The 20548-nt window shown below is 43.8% G+C and overlaps 1 protein-coding gene across 2 annotated transcripts in view; it reads right to left on the minus strand.

Moving 5' to 3' along the window:
- Positions 1-308: 308 nt before the first annotated feature.
- The window catches only part of JCAD (junctional cadherin 5 associated), a gene marked incomplete at its 3' end in the record, with an annotated part of 32453 nt that continues 12213 nt past the window's right edge, over positions 309-20548 (minus strand). Inside the window, exons 2-4 of one of the 2 annotated variants that reach the window (XM_082302952.1) lie at positions 19690-20051; positions 9689-13338; positions 309-5699 (exon numbers count right to left, since the gene is read on the minus strand). In XM_082302952.1, the coding sequence (XP_082159078.1) occupies positions 5665-5699; positions 9689-13338; positions 19690-19991 (3987 nt within the window). In that variant the 5' untranslated portion in view covers positions 19992-20051. Of the gene's footprint in view, positions 5700-9608; positions 13339-19689; positions 20052-20548 lie in introns of those variants that run through there. The other variant, XM_082302951.1, reaches the window with a different exon arrangement.

The following is a 20548-nucleotide window of genomic DNA, read 5'->3' on the forward strand; positions in this document are numbered from 1 at the left end:
GAGGCAGAACACACACTACAGGTAGCAGACAAACAGAACACAACCTGAAAATGAGTGAACTACAGTCTGTGCTGATCTGAGACAATGTGGATATGGAAAGAAATTCTTTAAAGCAAAAAAAAAAATCTGTACCTGATGCTGTAACAGACCAGTCATGACCAGTTTTGGAGGTAGCAGACCCCTGGAGAATACTGCAGCCTTTTAACACTTCACCAATACATTTATCTTTCTTGAAGGCAGTGCAAACAACAGAGCACATGCTCCATTTTACTTCATGATAACAACATCAACAACATCACAGAGGAGTGTACTCATGCAAAATCTTTATTTGGAAAATGTCTTGTCTTGAATAACGGCACCCCTCTGGTTTACATGTAAGCCCAGAAACAGTATTGGCATTATGCAGGAAAAGAGTACAAAGAAAATTCTTAAAACACATTCACCTTCTGGTATCATATAAATAATATTAAAATTGCTTACCCCTATTTCCTCTATTTTTATCCCACTAAATCTGCCTGTGGACTAGTTAGAGAAGAAAACCAAGGCAATGACATAGTATTAGCTTTGGAGAAAGGCCACAGTATCTTAAAAGTCAGTGTGGAGAATTATCTGTATCATATAAGGACAAAGACACATGGATATTGATACTCTGTCTAGCACATATATCTTCTTGTTTTCCTTCCAGGTCAGGAATGGCTTTCAGAATGGTTCTGATTATTTTCTCTGCTGGTCTGATTGTGGCTGTTAAGGGTAGAAAGTTCCTCCTTCATTTTATAATATGTATGTTATTGTGGTTTCTATTTCTAATCTCAGCCATGTGTCGGTCAATTCTGATTTATGTTCCCTTCACCCTGTCCCTGCTGTGCAGCTCTGCATGCCATATTGCAAACATATTTTTCAGCATGGGTGGGAGGTAGCACTGTGGTTTTGGGCTTTGCTATTGATATCAGAAATTCCCTTTTTCTTTGTTTGAAATACTATTTTTTTCTTTAAAAATAGAATTGATGGTAAACATGTTTCATTTAGTCCACGTGGGCGGTACAGTGAACATTTTCATGCAAATTTGAAAAAGAAATCATAATTTCCCAACTTTTCTAATGAATTCAGTCATATAGTCATCATCTCATGAAATCTTTGGCTTGAACCTTTATTTGGATTATGTAGAAGAATAGAAGTTTAAATTTTGTAATTAAAACTCACTCCAGTAAATTAGGGCTGCGGCACTGTGGCTTATTGCCAGTGGAGGGAAATTAGGGGTTTGTTTGATCCTCAACCAAGAAAATACCAATGCCTTCCAAAAGGACAGCTTTATGTAAAACATTCAAAAGTCTGACAAGCTGTCAGTTCTCTCCATTCCTTTTAGCACTGTTTTGTCTATCTTCTTTGAGCTGAAGGTTCCTGCCAACTAAAGATTAATTTCTCACATATACTTTCCTCTATCAGATATTGAATCTGGACAAAAGGACCCACTTAGCAATTGCAAGAACTTTTGTCATTTAAAATGCAAGAACATTTCATTTCTACTTTTCTCCCAATCACTTCCCTGTTATTTTTTTTTTCCTTTGAAAGGAGGCAGTGAAGAAGATATCAACGTTTTAACCCAAAGAGAAGGTCGAGCACTGTAAAACTAACATTCAGCTGGCTGTTCATGTGGCAAAGGCAATAGAATGTTAAGTCTAGATATTTATATTGATTTGTGATATTAAACAGAAGTATTTTACAAAATTCCAATATTTATCCTTAAATAAGCTTGATGGGACTAGTTATTTTCTAAGGGTGAGAGGTTAATTCTGTGACTTTACCAATTTAAGCATATGCTGTCCTTCCTGTTTTCCTGGAGTCATGGGATGTTTCAGTACAAAGACTTGCTCCCCACATCAGGAGCTGAGTCAAGAAAACTTGATGGTTTTGATACACGATGCTGGTGTTTGCAATAAAGACAAACCTGTGGTATGAAATACAACAGCCCTTCTTATCCCTGGGGAAGGCTTCTTGAGTTAAAATCTGAAGAATGATGCTTGGTCAGATGTATTGTATCACCGGGCATTTCTGTCAGCGGAGGTCTCAGGTCATTAGAGGCATTTCCCTCCTTTGCCTTCCCATCCCCTCCTTTAGCTGTGGTGGCGGTGGGATTTCAAACACTGAGGAGCGCTGCTCAGACCTCACTTTGTCTAGCTCCAGACGACTCTAGCAAGGAGGATGGCGTGGGGCCCGCAAACAGCGGTTCTTCGGGGAAACCAACTTCCCGCTGGCGCTCGGGAACCGCAGGAGGGAGCGCGCTGCCCTCCCCAGATGCGTCGCCCCCGGGCAGAGCCTGCCCGCCTCCCAATCCCGATCCCACTCCCGCTCCCCGTGCCTCTGCCGCACCGGGAGAGGCCGTCCTGCCCTGTCCGCGAGGCTCGGGCTGTTCAGCAGCCCCGGAGTTCGCGGGTGGCTTCTCTCCCTCAGACAGGAGATAGGAGCCTGGAACGTCGTGTTCGTTTTTATCTCCCTGCCACCAGCCGCTGTTACTGGCACCAACCCCTCAGGCTGTGACTGTCCCTTCTGGATTTCAACAGGGTAAAGGGAAGGAGATGGCAGGTCCTCTTTAGCCATCCAGGTTCTGAGGAGTGCTCCCATTAAACATTTTTTAAAATGTATGAATCAGTCAGGTTTGGGAGTTTTATTTCATGAGTTTCTGAGAATGCTCATGAAACCAGTCTCTTCCCCCGACCCCAGCTTCCCCAGCTACAACAGCACAGCAGCAGCACAACCTGGATACACAGCAGCTTGTAAAAACAATTTCTGAGGTTCTAGTTCTGCTCTTCCTTCTAGAATAAAGGCAGAGTTCCTCACTTCTCACTGTGCTTGCATTGCAGGAAGCACTGGAAGCAGCCTGCCACATCCTCCACCTTTGCACCCGCTCAGTCCTGAGCTCCTGCTGTTGCCATTACCAGTGACAGCTGTTGCCAAGACAGTTTTATGTACCCATTGAGACAGGCACTGGCAATCACCATTTACTGTTTTTTAACCATGTCTGGTGTAAAGGGGGCTCTCTGTTGACTGTTTGCAAACTGGTGAAAGGTTTCTGGAAAGGTGGTTCAGCTACAGTACCATCCAGTCCATTCCAACAGCTGACCCATGGTATAAACACTGTAGAAACACTGAGGCACAACTGTTCAGAAAACTGTACCCCATGGATTCCTCAGTTGTCTGTATCAAATGAAACTATCAGTGTTGTTAGAGGAATACACCATTTCCAAAGGAGGAGTAACTCTGCTCCTTCATCCACTGGTCAGTCACATACTACTGCAAAACAAAGCTTACCCACTTTCTAGGTTTTAATTTCTTATTCTTGGCCAATAAACCTTTCCCTGCAATACTGTTGCCTGTTTTTTTTTTTTTTTTTTTTTAGATCTTGGATGTTTATGTGCTTTGGAAAAGTAATTACTTGACATGACTGATGAAACAGACACTGTGGAATCAATTAACCTATTCCTAGCAGAAGAAAATAAAGTGCAAAGAAAACTTCTGTTCCATGGAGACATAAACAGAAAGTAATAGGAATGCTTATATGGGACTATTTACAGTTCTTCAGCAACCAAGGATAAATTAAAACTTTCAATTAATTGCTACACATCTCAGCTTTACTGGGAAGTGGGAAGACGAGAGTTGATGCAGTTCTTTCTGAATTGTTTTTTTATGGGCAGGATTCAGAAGGGGAGACACCGGGGGGAAAATGTGTTTTGTAGCTATTTACAAGTCCCCAGATGTCCTAGATGGTGAAGAAGAGAGGTGAATACAGTATGAGTGGTAGGAACAGTTTGTCAACAAGTATTGCTACACAGCATGCACAAGAGTTAATAAAATAAATTATACACCACATTTTCTTTTCAAGCAAGCTTTAAATAGTCCATATGTAACGGAATCATGTGTTACAGACAAGAAATTCTTGCTGCCAAAACACAGGATGAGTGTTTTTCCCGATCGTTCTTTCCAAATTACAGATTTAGGAAAAATATTTCAAGAAATTACAAGATTTTAAAAAATAAAATTATGCTAAAACCCAGAAAAGGCCAATAGAATAGACTGGTGAAGTACATGAACACGTAATCAGAAGAATGTTAGTACATGGGTACTTACAAAAAACCTACAGGAATGGACATAAAGGCTTTAAAGACACAGAAACTAAGCAGGCTAATTCAGGATCAACAGGCAGAATGCATAGGCTTTATTATAAATTCTGTAATTCATGCATTTGTGTGTGCAGATAAAATATATTTAAAGCCATGTATTTAAATGCCATCAAAAAGACACCTGAACTTCTCCCCAGCAACACCTGGTGACTTCAGGCAAGAACCCAGTTTTGCTTATTTTTGTGCACTGGCCTAATCCAAACTCATAATCTGCAAAAGGGAACAAAGGATAAGAAAGCAAGCAAGTATTTTATCTGAGCCACTTGGCAACACTGGGACAAAGATCCAAACCCGCTTTTTGGTAATCAGCATCCTAGGAATGGAATGGCAGCAACACCAGCCTGGAGAGTTCTCAGTGTGTTTCAGAAAGTGGCTCCAAGAAGAACGATCCAAGGGTTGAGTGGGGAAAAAATAGAAATTAACCTTTTAGTACATACATACATAGATAGATAGATGGCTTTTTTTTCAGAACAAAATAAGGTAGCATTACTAAGTGGCAATATGGTGTGTGCATTAAGATATATGAGTGAAATCTGCTTAGGGCACCTTCCACTCAGAGGAATAAGTCTTCTTAAAATATAATTATAATTATAATAATAATAATAATACTTCTTTATACTTGCCACTTGTTAGCAATTGTTTACATCGTAGAAAAATAGATAGTATTCTGTAACAAGAAATATAGTTACTTTGTTAAAATGGGCTATTTTAAACCAGCTACTATACTTTCATATAAAGAATTTCTAAACAGCAAAACAAAAATAGGTAATACTGAGTGCAAAACAGCCAGTGGTATACTTTGCATTGGTTTGAAACATAGTTGCCAGCTTCTATAATTACACGTTCTGTACACTGTACTACAAAAGTCTTCCATCTTTTGGGTTTTGTGTTTTCTTCTTTCTAGGTGGGAAGTATTTAATCCAAGTAAAATCAAACTCTGGAAGTCAGAGATAATTTTACAATCAGTCTTTGCTACTACTCTTTCACATTCCTTCCCCCACACAGTGCAGCAGCACTTTCTACTTATGGCCAAAAATCCCTTAAGTTAAACAAAGTTTAGAATGTAGATACTTAGAAGTTTAGCTTATAGATTCACATTCTTTTAAAAATAATTTCACTAATCTCTCACGTTTAAATTTACACCAATGTAACGCCTCACTTGATGCATTTCATCATCCCCACTGAAGACTGAAATAGAGTTCAGATGAAAACTCTTTGCCAATGGCAGGTATTGTCTTAAACACTACCAAGCCAGATGGTTCCAATGTAGAAGTCAGATTTTTCTGTGGTCTCTGCAACAGTTTCAGACATGAATAGCTAATTCCTAGTGGCAGTGGTAAAGGCATTATCAGTACACCATGAACATCACAAATGGAGACAATTTCCAAACATTAAAGAACAAAAACCAAACAAAAAGCACCCAGAAAAAAAATATCAGTGAAACATTCTTAGTAGAGCTGAAATTTCTCTATACTCCTCTTCATTATTCTCACACCTTTTCAACTTTGGTGGGGTCATATGTATCTGGAAAAAACAAGAAAACACTCTTAATAATGCATTGTGAAATCTATTCAATATTGCTAGCTGTGAAAATGACACATATTTTCCCTAGTTTTTATTAAAAAAAGAGAAGCTGATAATGGACTTTCTGCGTTAAAGACACATATCGCATTCCTGAGCCAAATTCTGTATTTTTACCAGTATAATTTGGGAACAATTCTGGAAAATGCATGGAGACAGAATTTGGGAAGGCCTTGGGTAGGTAGGAACAAGCACACTGAATGCTAAGTGATTACTTCCAGTTTTCAGGTGCTTTGACAAGAAGGAAAAAGACACAAGATTTGCTCCCCCTTGTACTGAACACTAAGGACCAGTAAATGCTTCAAGCGTCCTCGCAGGGTGTGTAAGGCTGGCTGAAGAAGTGATTATGCCATGTAGCCATCAGGGTCTTTTCATTTGATTGCAAATCCTTCATTTCAGATTAATTCAACAGAAAACAGGAAAGCACAGCTGCATTGCATCACTATGGTTAGTCTGTCTCACTTTGGTCTGCAAAATTGCAGTTCATGTTTCAGCCTTACTCACTAAAGCACTGGACTAGCTTACTAACACTTTTCTTCATTTCCAACTTCCCTCCTGCCAGTTCACAGGACATACCACAGGTTGGTTTTCCTTTTCCCAAACCCCTGAGGACACTCTTCTATCAGATTTTTTAACTGGATTTATCCCAATGCTGGCCATGAAGTGAGCAGACATGAGCCTTTTCCTTCACCCTCGTCACCCTGGAATAGGATTACAATGAAAAGGCTTTGCCTTGTGAGGTGTGCCTGCGCAGCGCTATCATGCAGACACCGGACTTGCCCTTGGGGTGCACGGTCATGGCGTGTAGGAGCCAGGGCTACTTAGGGAGGAGTCTGCAGGCACAGAGGGGCCCGGACAAACAGGCGCTGCAGCCGCGCTGCCGCGTGCTGCTTCTGCTCTTACGCAACCGGAGTATCTGTGCTAACCTTAAACGTCCCTCCCGTAGGCTGTACTCCCACAGCACTCGCATTTAAACAGCTGAGCATGAAAACAGTTCCACACATAAATATCTCACTTTGGAGTAAAACGTTCTTCCTCAGGACTTTCATGTTGATGTGAATGAATGTCTTCATTCAAACATAAAGAGCATAAAAATCCTCCAGGGAAATCTTTGCTCCTATGTGCAAGTGTCCATCTGCAGCATCCAGACTCATGTCAAGGGGGAACTGGCTAAGAAAGGACTTCTGGATTTGGCCCCAGTGGGTGGATTCGTGGTGCAGAATCTTTTATCACTTCTCTTGCCCACCATCCTCAAGCTGCTAGGCCAGCCAAGAAAGGAGTCTGTGCCAGCAACACCTATGATTTCTGCTAAGCCTTTTCTGGTATTTCCAGACACCATGTGAATGCAAAAAAATCATCAGGAAAAATTTTTTTGAGGGCTAGCGTGCTCTAGGATAATGCTGCATCTTTCTAAGTGTAATGCACTGATGGTGTGTAATGCCTCTAAAGCAGAAACGATTTTTTGATTGTAAACACTTTACCATCTAAACTGTTAGAACATAAAATTCTGAACTGTTCTGTGACAGGTTGACCTAAGAATAAAAATGGATTTGCATTTCAGAAATCTGATTTTCCTAAGGCCAGACACATTCACATTAACAGAATTCCCCACAAAATTTCAGGTGCTCACTGTTTAAGGGAGAGGCGGGACGGGGGCGGGGAGGGAGAAAATCAGGCCACAAAACATGGAGTCTCTGCATGGCTCAGTATATTCCCTGAAAGCTTACCCATGCCCTCAGCACTTAAACCAAGGGCACAAAAGTGCCAGACTGACAGGCAAGGTCACCCTTTTGAGGGGGACAGAGGTTGGAGTTCTAGCACAGACACAGAAATGTTTATTTAACATTTGGTTAAGCTCATTCGAAATGCTCTCTCCAGAAACAAAGCCAGATTAGCAGCCTCATGTCTTCAAACAGCAAAGGAGAAAAGACATCCAATGCATTTGGGAACACTTGGAGATGTTCTCCTAATGACAGTATTTGCATAGTAAGATGAGCTTCTTGCACTCAGCTTTGGCAGGGCTCTTATTCAGAGATGACTGTTCGTCTGCCAAGCTACATTATACATGTGAAAACCTGTTTCTGGTAAGGGCTGCAGCCTCTGTGACAGGCCCAGTCTGCAATTATAAGACTAACATCGCCCTGCCTCGCTCCAAATAGAATGGCCTTTTAGAATGGAATATTTGCTCTTTGAAAGCAACTCATTTGGGTTTTCAATGGTACCAATGAGCTAGTCTGGAAATTGGAGTGAGACTTAACAGAGGAAGACACAACTTCAGGCCTTTCTACAAACATGAATCTTCAGCCCTGCCCTGTTAAGGTAAGGTGAAGCTTTTGGGGCCATCAACAAATCAAGGTCTCTTTGGATGGGAAGAGGCCAGTGGAGGAGCCACATGCTCACTCCATGTGTGTCACCCTGCAGTACTGGACATGCGCAGCAGGAAGGGACATTCATGCCATCCAAACATGGGAAGGGCTGTTATGGCTGTGAGGGAACTGCTGCAACGGGAACACACTGCAGAATACAAGCCTAGCATTGTCAGCAAGAGGGATAAATTTAGACCTAATTTACTGCAGAATAACTCTCCAATAAAACGCACACAATCTGTTTTGATACATCCCTGAAGTCATGTCACCACAACAGTTATTTTCTTCACTCCAGCAGAAACCTCAAGGGAGGAAAGCATATGAAATGCATGTGGGGCATACTAGACCTGATGGGTACAAGAAAGCTGAATTAGTCTGTTTGAAAAATCTGGTCTGGGGAAAAACAGTTCAGAGCAGAAAGAGACGTGGGATACAGAAAAAGACATGGAGAAAAAGGCTGCAAGACTGCAGGAGTCAATGCTTAGAGCTCATATAAGCATTTCTTTTCAGATGGAAATGCATAAATCCAGTTTAAAGTATACTCCATTTAATTTCAGTCCGTCTGTACCGGAAAACTGTGAACAGATTTATAACAATGAGGTTAAATGAATAACCTGTGCAGATTTCAAGGTGAAGTGTCAACTGTAACAGAGAAGATGATAAAAGGAAGGAGGAGATTAATACTAATTTAACAACTTTCACGCTGTATGTTTTCTCACTCCAATTTATTGAAGAGACTAGGCAGGTGGCCTGGGAGATTTATCCCTTTACACAGGTCTATGGCAACAACTGATTTTCAGTTGTTCAACAAAATGCTATTTGAAAACTGTTTTAGAGAGGGAACAGCTCATGCTACTTTGGGAATGCATATGGACTACACAAGTTTATATCTTGTGTAGATGTATCTGTAGATATATATAGACATATCTGTAGAGATCAGAAACACCAAAAAATAGGGGGGAAAAAAAGTGTTCACTGAAAAAGTCAACTTTCCATTTGTCCTGGGGTTAACAGTTATTCTCACCATCTGATCTGGAAAACATTCATGAGAGAGAGAGAATTTTCCAGGCTCCTATATGCAGCCATTTCCCAGAGGCTTCATAGAAGATCATCAGATTTTTATTTTTAGTTTCTTCTGAACTGTGATATAGTATGTGTCTACTTAAGTATTAGAGGGAGGAAAAAAATTGGCATTCAAGGAACAGCTATGATAAAATCACCACATGTTCCCAAACACTGGCATTAGAGTGACTGTCTTTGAACTCCACTGTTTTAGCCAGGCCATTCCCTGAAACAATGAGACAGAGATAAGACCTTAGGGAGCACTCCAATCTCTGTGAATGAGTTTCCATATCACAAGTAAGTTTTACAGTAACTATTCCTAAAATGGGATCAGAGAACATTCATCTTCTCCACAAGGAGAGCAAAGTGGGTGGCTCCCAGATGAGGATAGTACCACCTACAGCCTGTTACTATTTGAGCAGCATTACGTGGGCATAAGCAAACCGATCATGCCATTACATAAGGAACAAGTACCCATCTGGATCTCCCATAACAGGGCCTTACCTAAAGAAAAATCTCTGTCGATCTTCTTCTTGTCCATTCCACCTAAACATCCATTTTCACTGAGAGAGATAACACGCTTGGAAACAGCCCCTGAGCTTGCCAGTTTGCTTCCTCTCTCCTCTGGGACCTTCAACAGCTTCTCCTCATCCACCTCCTCTCCTGAGTCCGCGCTCTTAATGCTCAGACGTCTCATCCGCGACACAGAGTCAACTTCTTTCATTCGCACCAAGCGATCCATGGCAGTCCGGCTGGGTGGAGACGTAAGCTTGCCTTGGAGTGTCTCTATCACTTTCGAGGTGCTCCTCACTCTCTTTTCTGAATGCTGATATGCAGCTGACTTACAAACCAAGTTTTGGTCCTCACCTTGCTTGGGACTCACAGGTTGTTCAACAACTTGCTCAGTTACCAGTGGTTTAGTGCTGGCTTCTTGGTGAGTGGCCTGGCATTCATCAGGGTATAAAGATCGTCCTCCGGCTCTGACAAAGAGAGCACTCTCTGTCCAGCCACACTTTCGTCTGCCTTCATAAGAATCCTCTTTTTTTCCTTCTTTGTTACTTACTGTGCTCCCCACTGATGATGACTCAAAGTCCTGAGCACCGTTTGAAGGGCTAGTGCCTGGGTGGGGCCCAGCGTGGTCATCTGGAAGGAGAGACTCCACTGCAATATCTATACCTAAAATTCTTGCAGCTCTTGCCTGCAATGACTCATTCACAGGGATTTCCACTGCATTTGCATCTGAAGAGTGATCAGAGTTGTTAGCACCAGGTTCTGGGGCCACATCAAGTCCCACTGACCTCAAATCTGGCTCAGAGCACCTTTGGTTCCTCTTTGTTAGTGACAAGCGTACTACTGACCCTCTCTCTAATACCCTGTCATTTGTGGGAGTTGCCCCTTTGCTCAGTTTAACAAAGTCTAGGTAATTTTGGTCTTCACTCATCTCCTGCAAAACAGGGTTATTGAAAGGATTACTGTGACATGAACTACTTGGGCTACTGGACAAAATTCTTTTGACAGGGCCAACATGAACTGGCTGTTTGCTCATTCTGCTCTTGGCTTCCCCCATCCCCATTTCTGTTATCAGACTTCCATCTGCTGGCCTGACTCCTTCACTGCTCCCGCCTGGCTTTGAGGAGCCTTGAGAGCCAACACCTCTTGGCTCGGCACCACCACACTCTGTCCCCATGCTCCAACTTTCAGACTTACTTTTAACCCTTCCTGACCTAAATACAGGCACCTCTGGCACAACCACTTCTGATTTCCCACCATGTTTTGGCTCCTGGCTTGACTTCTGATTTCTGGACTCCCTCCTCTGCATAAAGGCACCTGTCTGCAGAGGAGCTGCAGCACTTTCCAAATCTTCTTCACTGCTTGTGCTCTCCTCCTGCCCTTGCAGCTCCTTGTTAAAACTTTCTAGCTCACTAATTGCATCCCAGGGACGGCGACTTACAGGTTTCAACAGGAACTGCCCAAACAGCTCTTTACTGTTGCAGGGAGCACCTGTTTCTCCCTTAACTACATCTCCCTTGAAAAGAAGGCCATTTTCCCTCTCTTGGACAGGCACAGGCTGGCTCTGGTGGGCTTTTGGGGAGGGAGCCTGAAGGACTGAGGTGGCAGTCCTGGAAAATGCACTGTTGCTAGACTGGCTGAGGTGTGTCTGGCCCTTCATACCGTAACCGCTCTGCCTGCAGCCTCTTTCATCAGAAGGTGATCCTGTCTGTTTTGCCCCCATCGTGGATGGTGTACATCCCAGGAGTTTTGGAGACAGCAGTTTGCTACTATCAGGCTGCCCAGGCTTTGTACCATGGAAAAATTGTGGGCTCTCAGGTTCTTCAGAGAAACTGGTCTGTGTCTGCTGGTCTTTGTACTGATCACCTGGCCAGGAGCCAGAATATTTGAGCTCTCTGTGTTTTGTGGGCTGAATAAATCTGAGGTCATTCATTTGTTTGAACTCTTCTGGTCTCCACAGCTCTTGTTTTTGTAACTCATTTTTATTGGTCATGCTTCCTGTAAGTGCTTGTAACTCCAAGTCTGTTGAAGACATACTTAAGAGACTTTGTTCTTGCAAAGCCCCATTGTGATCAAACCCGTTCTTATCAGGGCTCTGAGTTATGTTGTTGTTCCTATCTGTATCTGGCAGATTGGATTCTGATTTAACTGGGATGGAGACCAAACAAAATATAGTTTCATTCATTTTTTTCTTTGAACTCTTTTTGCTCTGCATCCCAGTTCCAGGTTCAAACTTTTTCACTTTTGTAACAGTCTCACAGGTGTTGTCCATATGTGAATTTCTTACAGAAAGTTTGCCTTTTGTGTACTCTGTGCTGGCTTCGTTACGGGGGCTATGATTAGTTGCACTACAATTGTCTCTTTGGTCCTGCAAGGCACAATTTTCCTGATCTCGAACGGATGGTGCCAACCATCTGTTGCTATGGGTGGAGCTGTCAGAAGTTCTTTCTCCCTTTGCAGAACTGGACAAGTTTGATGCATCCACAAAGGCACTGTTGTACTGTACTTCAAGATTTCTCTCTTGCAAAGCACCAGAACTGGGACTACATGCATTTTCAGTGTGTTTAGAGTTGCCCTGCAGACCTTCCAGTGGTGCAATTTTAATATGCCGTATCCGAGGATCATCAAAGGGAATATACTGAATGGAACGCAGGTGGTCAGCAGGGCGCCTTGCATGGCTTTGCTTCCCATGAGGAAAATGGTTGTCTTTGCAAGGGTCACCCCCCACTTCAAAAGTATTCATGGCTGGTTGTTGGCAGGGGACAACCCTCTCTGCAGGACCCTGTGGATCACTGCTGGCGCATGGGTCGGTGTTAGGCACTTCACTGGGGGAACGTGGGGTCACGTGTTGGTGAGGTGGGGATTTGTAAGAAGGAGGAGGTACGTACACTGGGGGCTCCAAACCAGAGTCTGCATCTTGCCTTGGCTCATTGACTTTGGCTAAGTAGGAGATAGGTTCCTCTTTCTGGTAGTGGTCCTGGAAACCCATGGTTTCTGCAGGTGCCCTAGTCTGCTGCTGCAGTTCGTAGGATGGAGGCTTAAGAGGCCTCCCATACTTGGGCTTCACCAGGGGAAGGAAATGGCCTCCCGTTCCATGGTGCTTGGCTGGTTCCACACTCAGTCTGTTTGGGGGATACGAGGGGGTTTTAGTTACGCTGAGCGAGTTGTTACTGTTGGTCAGGGAGGCCATTTCCACGCACCTCATGCTCTCAGGCGAAAGGACCCTTGGCAACGACTGTGATTTCCCCCTGCTGTGGGAGCTGAGTACATTGTCTCCCAGTGTCAGTGAATACAGCTCTTGAAGCAGCTTCTCCCTGTCACCCTCGGACATTTGCCTCCCTACCTTTTTTGGCTGGTTCCAGCTTTCCACTTCCAGACTTTGCCATTTGCAGGTGCTGGGCACTTCACAGCTTTCCTGCAAGCCGCTTCTTCTGACATGCCGTGCACCTGTCCCCACCTTCATCTGATTCTCCTTGGGGTGCCGGGGTGCTCCTGGGGCTGCAGCCAGGCCTTTCATCTCCCCACTGGCTTTCTGGGAATAGCTCAGTAGTACACTGAAGTCCTGTCCTCGTCTTCTCCAGTAGGCGAGATCTTTATCAGTCTTGGGCTGGGGAGACCATGCTAAATGAGGCCTGTCATAAACCCTGAAAAAAAATGCAGTGTCAGAGGCAGTGTGCACAGGTTCCTTCTCGCTTGAGTAAGGCCATTAGGAGGTCAAATGATGAGTTATGCCAATGGGGTTTGTGTAATCTATTTGCAACCAGATGACAATTTTAATGAAAGGATTTAAAAGTCAGTCATTAACATGGGTAAAGGAAGGGACAGAAGCTCTTTTGACATGTTGTTAGGTATGCAAAGATGTTAGAAAGAGACAAAAGCACACAGTTACTGCTGTGCAAACATGCACAGCCCTCCTTGATGGACATTAGAAAATTCCCTGCCCCCAGCATGGGGCTTGGAACTAGATGATCTTGAAGGTTCCTTCCAACCCAGGCCAGTCCCTGATTCCAAGATACCATTCGAAAACCATTACTTCTGCACCCTGCTATATCAAAATCTATAGATATCAAGGAGACTACTCTGGTATTCAAGTTTAATAGGATTCCAAGAAGCAGAGGTAGGAAGAACAGATAGATGGCTATTTTGTAAGATTTCGTAAGATATATTCTGTAAGAAACATAATTTGCATCCTGGTATAAGTGCTGAAATTAAACATGTCAGTTCCAGAACTGATTCTTGTTCATCTTTCTGAGGGAACAAATTTCTTCAGGGTGCTTTGGATTAAATGACACATGTCACAACAATGGTGATGTATCAACACAGTTCTGATTAAGATGGAACCAATATTTAAAATGTAAAATATTTCAAAAGAAGTATAAAATTCTTAAATAAAGGAATCTATTAGTGAAATATGAAAGACATTAAACATTTTATTGAAGATTAGAAATTCAGAATACAGATTTACGTGAACAGAATAGATCCTATGTTCTGAACAGAGTGTAAACTTTTATACCTTCCTGCAGAACAAAATTGGTACCCTTCTATATAAATAATTAATTTTCTACTTGGATTGCATTCTGCTATTCTTGTACCTAAGGTATCCCACAATATAACTGCCTTTACACTATGTGGCTGCCACCAGCATAAGACTGGAAAGAAAAATCAAAATTGACAGAAATAGGACAAGTATGTAGATAGAACCCAAGAATTTCTTTCTCTTCCCTCCACCCCAAGGTATATAAACAGTGTCATCTGGCTCTTTTTTACTGAAAACAATGATCTATTTAAATAGGAGTTTGTGAAGACATAATACAACTCAAAATTCAGAATGAAAATTAAGCCGTCCAGATGCACAGCAATTTTCTTTTATGTATATTAACTTCATCCTATGAGTCTAAAAGTTTAAAACCAAACTGGGATAAGAAGCATCTTGTTCATATTAGTTCAATTGGATTAAGATTGAACTTCTTAACAGAATGTTCTGCCTCCGAAGCACGAAATCCAGTTCGACTGCTGAACCCCAAGAAGGAACAGACGTCTCCATTAATCAGTGAGATATAACAGGACATCCCCTATATCAGAATGTGATTGTAGTAACAACCAACATTTCCATCTGGAAACATACAGCTGAACAAATGCTGTCTTCTACCTTTTGATCTCATCCCCCTACTGCTGCGGCACCATTTGTATCTGTGTTTACTAAATGATGTGAGAAACAGGGTCCAGCAAGAGTGAGGAGGGAATGGACAGGCTGCTCTTTCTGATTGATGTTATCCATCATTGTAAAAGGATCTACAGAAATTGCAGGAAGTACAGTCGTAGATTCCAAGATCAGAAGAGACCATTACAATTATTTAGTTTGACATCTTGCTCAGCACAGGCCATCAGACTTCTTTGAAATTATTCCTGCTTAAGTGGTAGCATCTCTTAGAAAAGTACCTAAAAATCCTGATTTTTAAATTTCCAGTGATATTGCAAAGCTTAATTCACCATTAAAAAAAACCCCACAAAGTAAACCCAAATTCTTATCAACAGAAAGGTTGCTTTTCCACTTATTAAAAGCTGTTTAAAATACTAAATTTATTTTTAAAGATTAATAACTAGGGTCCAGTAATGAATTTCAGAACATGATACAATCCACCATGTAAGCTGTACTATGTCATCATTGCAACATGAGTGTAAAAAAGACATTTAAAAGCAGGCATTTAGAGCATTTTAAACCTGGTCCTTCCTAAGATCTACTCATAGGACAGACAGTATCAGTCTCTCTAGGTCCTGGCTAAGCCACTAGAAGTGGTTACACAGCCAGCCTCTATCAGGGACCCTGTAAACCTCTGAAGAAGATGACAGTGCACTGTGCAGTGGCAAGAGGATGCTCCAAGGACCCTCCAGTACAGCTCCATCCTGAAGTCTCCTCTGCTCTCAGTGATGGAGAGCAGCTCTGGCACACCTGCATGCAGGCATGGCAGGCAGGCAGCAGTGGGGCAGCACAGCACAACCACACTGCTTGTGGCCACAGCTACAGCAGAGTGCCTCCTTCCAGGACATGTGGCACTTCTGGGTCTTGCAGTCAATGAAGTGGTGGAAGGCGAAGCTTCCAAGAGCCATTCCAACTCTAAAATGCTTCACTACCGCCTCAGCAATGCTAGATCTCCAAATGTTGAGTACCAGTCATGGTGCAGTCTTTGTGTCCATGACACATCACCAAAGAGAAGACTTCACAGCCCTCTGTGCAACAGCTCATCTCTGACTGTGCCACTACACAATTCCGTACCTCTCCATGATGTGCTGGTACTGACACACAAAGAAATGCGCACACAGACACAGCAGCTTGCAAGTGCCTGACAGCTGGGAGAGGTGCCACGGATGGAGCAGTCCCATGGGACCAACTGTGGAGATTTAAATTCCAGGGGCAGAGTGGTCCCAAGGGACAAAGGAGGTGGATTTTAACATTATGAACTCTTTTCTAACAGGCCTGCTTCTAAGGAGTATCACATTTGCTCTCATAAAGTGCTTTGAATTGATTCTATATAGTTAATTTAATTAAAACTGTTCAACCCCCCCCAAACCCATTTCTAGCTTTCTGTGAATTTTAGGCCTTTACAAGAAATGAGGTCATCAGTCCACCCTGCACTGGCTGCATGACCGCATTTCACTGAGCTGTCTTGCTCAGAGCAGTGGGTTGAAGCTGCCCATTTCCCCTAGGGTGATGCTGGACCAGCAGAACCTCACGATGCAGATAATGGGGCCAAAAGTGAAGAAGTGTGGCACAGGCATCGAAGTCCAAACCCTGCAGAATGAGGCCACTGCAGGGCTATGTAGGGAGTGTCTGTCCCTGTTGCTGGCTGCCAGCATGCAAGTGGAAGGTGTTGGGCACTCAGTAGCTCATCCTGCATGAGCTGCAGGCACTGGTGTATAGTTTGTGCCCCACAAAGAACACTGCTAAGAAAGTCAGCACGGTGGAAAAATTTTCAGAGGGCTGTTCTAGACACTGGCAGCTTCTGTTCTATTTTGAGATCCTATCCTCACATACACTCTTCTGAGACCCAGCATTGGAAAACACCAGTATACTTTCCTAATTGTTCCAGCAGGTGATCTCATTAATGATGGTATCTATTTATCGCTAAATTTGCTAGCTACTAACATAGTTCCTCCCACACAAACAACTAAGCAAAGTGCCTTTTCTCTCTGCTTAGAACAGAATCAGGACAAAGTGCTCCTGTGAAGAAATAAGTCTCATCTATACCCATAGGATCAGCTTTCCTACTTTCTTTGACTTGTCTCCTCTTCCAGACCTTTACTGTGTGGTCTCCAAATGCTCAGTTAAGCAAGGACAGCCAGGACAGCCCTCCTTCACACTTTGCCTGAAGAACAGGATAGAGCCAAACACCATTTCCCCATTCCACTGGGGCATCAATCTCCCCTCACAAGCAGCAGAAGCAGTGGCTATGAAGCCTCCACCCTCCTCAGCAAGGTTCCATTAGCAGAACAACCTTAATAAGCGGAGACAACAGTATCATCCCCTGCCATCACAAAACACACTAAGCCCTGCAAAGGCAGCCATGAGGCTGGCAACATCACTCACTTCCATGATGTATGAGAGGTTATTAGCTCTTCTACATCAGTGGTATAAACAACAGTATGGTGTAGATAATTCCCTGGACAAGGAGCCTGAGCCATGCTCTGAGTTGTTGTGGAGGTGTCACCATCTGTGAAGGACATACATGGCGTGCTTGGGCCCTCTCCTGCTCTGTGCTGACTGGGAAAGCAGCACCAGGGAATGGTGGCAGGAAGCCTGCAATGCCCAGAGATAATCTTGCTGGGTGGTTGTCTCTTCTTTGAGCCCAAATTGTCCCCAGGTCTCTGCAGTGTGCAGTACTTTCCCAACCTGGGAGCCAGAAGCTGATTTCCCACAGCAGTCCAGAAACCAGGCAGCGATATCAAAATGCCTGGTGGAGTTCACCATGGCCCCCACCTGTCACAGGCCCAGGCACTCCAAACCGGGCCATCACAGGTATCTTGCCTTCAGTTTTAGAGCTGCTCACATGCACACAGCAGCCTTGGATCTGGAGGGGACTGTCACCTGGGGCTCAGGAGCTGACATGCAGGTGCTGCAGTGCTGCAGCTGCGGCTTCCCCAAATCCAGCCCAGAAAGCTCCCTCCTCCCTTCCTAGACCAGCTGGGCCACGGCTGTGTCACGCTCCACACTGGAGGCACTCCACACTGCCAGGCATGGCAAGGAAGGGATAATACAAAGGTTTTCCCAGCTGCTAGTGCCTTGTGAGAGCTCCCAGTAGGCTCACTGGGAATCAGTTTGTTGTAACAATAATAGCAAGAAAATATTTCTATTTTTATGAAAGTGTGACAAAGCCATTTCCAGGGTTGTGTTCCCTATTTTGTGTGGAAAAGCCACTTTTCAAAACCAGGATATAATATTTAACTATGCTGTAGACTGGCAGGTCCCACCCCTTGCATCTAGAAAGAGATGTTTAAACTGTTAGAGAGCATTATTTTGTATGTAGCCAAGGCCAGCAATTACAGATATCTCTGCCATATCCAAGACGTGGGGCAGATGTGTGAGCCCCTGCAGATGCACCCAGAGGAGTGGGAAGCAGGGAGACAGCAGCCCTCCCAAACCCCTGTGCATCCACACAGGCTCTGACTAACAGGGTGCAGGAGCAGCACTGCTGTGGTAGCTTCCAGCCTTGCATAGCCAGATCTTCTTCACACCAGTATTTCCCCACATTGCAAACTCAGCACCAGCTTCCTCAGCACCACTGCACGCTCTCTTCCTCTGCTTCAAAACCTTTTTCCCTTTCATTCTTTTTCAGTATCTTTCCTTACTTTTTTTGCTGTCCAGTTTACTTCATCCAAAACACACTAGGAAGCATCCTCCCAATTACCTTTACGTCAGTGTTCTGTCCTTCCTTCTCTAGAATAGATGGTTCCACCTGGAGACCTTCACCAGGACTTGCTGTCCTATGACTGCTTTAGAGGGTTCACATCTCTTCCTGCCCATTATCCTAGCTGGCAAGCAGCAGCCATTCCTGCTCCAGGCAAACAGACTTGCAAGGGGAAGAGATGTGAAAGGAAAGAGCAGACAAGCCCAGCTGTAAGGGGACACATGGCTTTGCCACATGTTACTGAAGGTCTTTGCAAAAGGACAAGCTCCCAAGGCAATGGTGTTTTGCCCTGCTTTCAGTTTCAAGCCCACTCGGCAGGAGGAAGGGGCTTTTCCTTGTAAACCATCGTCATACTTGGGCTGGCTTCCAGTCCTGCTCAAGCCCCTTTCCTTTGTTCATCTGCAGCACTCAAATAGCTGCAGAACAATGGCCGAGCGTCGGTGTGTACACACAGCTCTTCCTGCCCAGCTGGCCCCAACCCTGGTGTGCACGTACTCGGAGTTGAGCAAGCCATGGTTGTACAAGCACGTTCTATGGAGTGACAACAAGAGCTTCCACTGGCTTGGAGCCATTTTAAAATAGAAGTGCACAGGCACCTCCTCATGCTTATTCCACAAGCGCAGCCTTAGGAGAACAAGCAAGTCCTCACTGCATATAGGAATACCCACCAAGAGCTGCATGTGGCTGAATCCACTGCAAAATCTGGGATGTGCATGTGGCAGAAGAACCTGGGTGCAGTTTTTTAAAAGCGAAGAAAAGTAAGACCTTTTCTCCCCCTTTTTTTCCCCTGTGCTAGGATTAAGCTTTCCTAAGTCCATCAGAAAGGCCTTTCTGATACAGACCACATTAGTAAAACATATTTTCCCACACTCAGCCACTTCCCATTATCCCACTGTTCTCAAAGGCCTTTCTCTAGCAGAAGGTGAATGGATGTGTCACTGGATGTGAACATTCAGTGAACGGAAATGATTACTAGGATGGGAGCAGGAAAGGATCACAGAAGATGGTGTAAAGGGTTAGAGTCGTGATTAGTTTTTCCGTCAAGAACAAAAGAAAGAGAAAGCAAAGCCATGGCATGATGCTGAAACTTACCCCCCTTCTGAAGTATGAAAAGTGGACAAACCCTGAAGGTCATGGTGGTAACCAGGACCTGCTTGCCTCCCTTGGCTCCCATGGCTGCTTTCAGTGCTGCTCGAGCTGGTTTTCACCAGAGGTTTTTTGCTGTACGCCCCAGCTCTGGATTCTACTTCAGTCCCGTTCAGCGTTGTTCTCTGACCAGATCTGTTCCCTGTGATTTCATGCCGGTATCCATCATACCTGTTCTCATATGAAACAGGGGGATTTTTGGACAATTTGTATCCATGAGAAATCAGGAGGTCTTCGACACTGAACATGTTGTGCTGGTTTCCCTCACAGCTGTGCCATCAGAAAGCTCTTTCCAGCTGGACCCATCACTACAAAACAAAACCAAAAACAAGCGGAAGACCACTTTAGACAAGGAAAGATATCTTTGATCAGCCAGTAGGCTACTGAAGCTAAGAGTCTCATCCCCTGGACTCAGTTTTTCCTCCCTTTTAATAAAATAGATGAAGCAAAGTGCATACAGATGCTGATGATTCATGTGCTGTCCTTCCCTAGACAATACACCTCCCTGCACTCAGCCAAGCAGCAGATGTTGTGCTGCTGCTGTTGACTCAGTCCCTTCCACTCAAGAATTCACTGGTGACTGCAGCTTTCCGATTTCACTAACGCGATCTCAAAATAAAAACTTTGCACTGGAGGTAAGCCCACAACTTGGGCAGGCATTTCCTTAGAAAACTGTTTTTCTCCAGTCATGGAGAGGTGTGCTCTGTATTATGTTTTAAGTTGCTGCGGAATGAGGGGGTGGATTACAGAGCAATAAGCCTCTCCCTACAGCTCCGCATATTCCAATGAATAAAAATGTTCACAT

Source organism: Coloeus monedula (genome assembly GCF_965178545.1).
Source record: "Coloeus monedula genome assembly, chromosome: 1".
Taxonomy (NCBI): domain Eukaryota; kingdom Metazoa; phylum Chordata; class Aves; order Passeriformes; family Corvidae; genus Coloeus; species Coloeus monedula.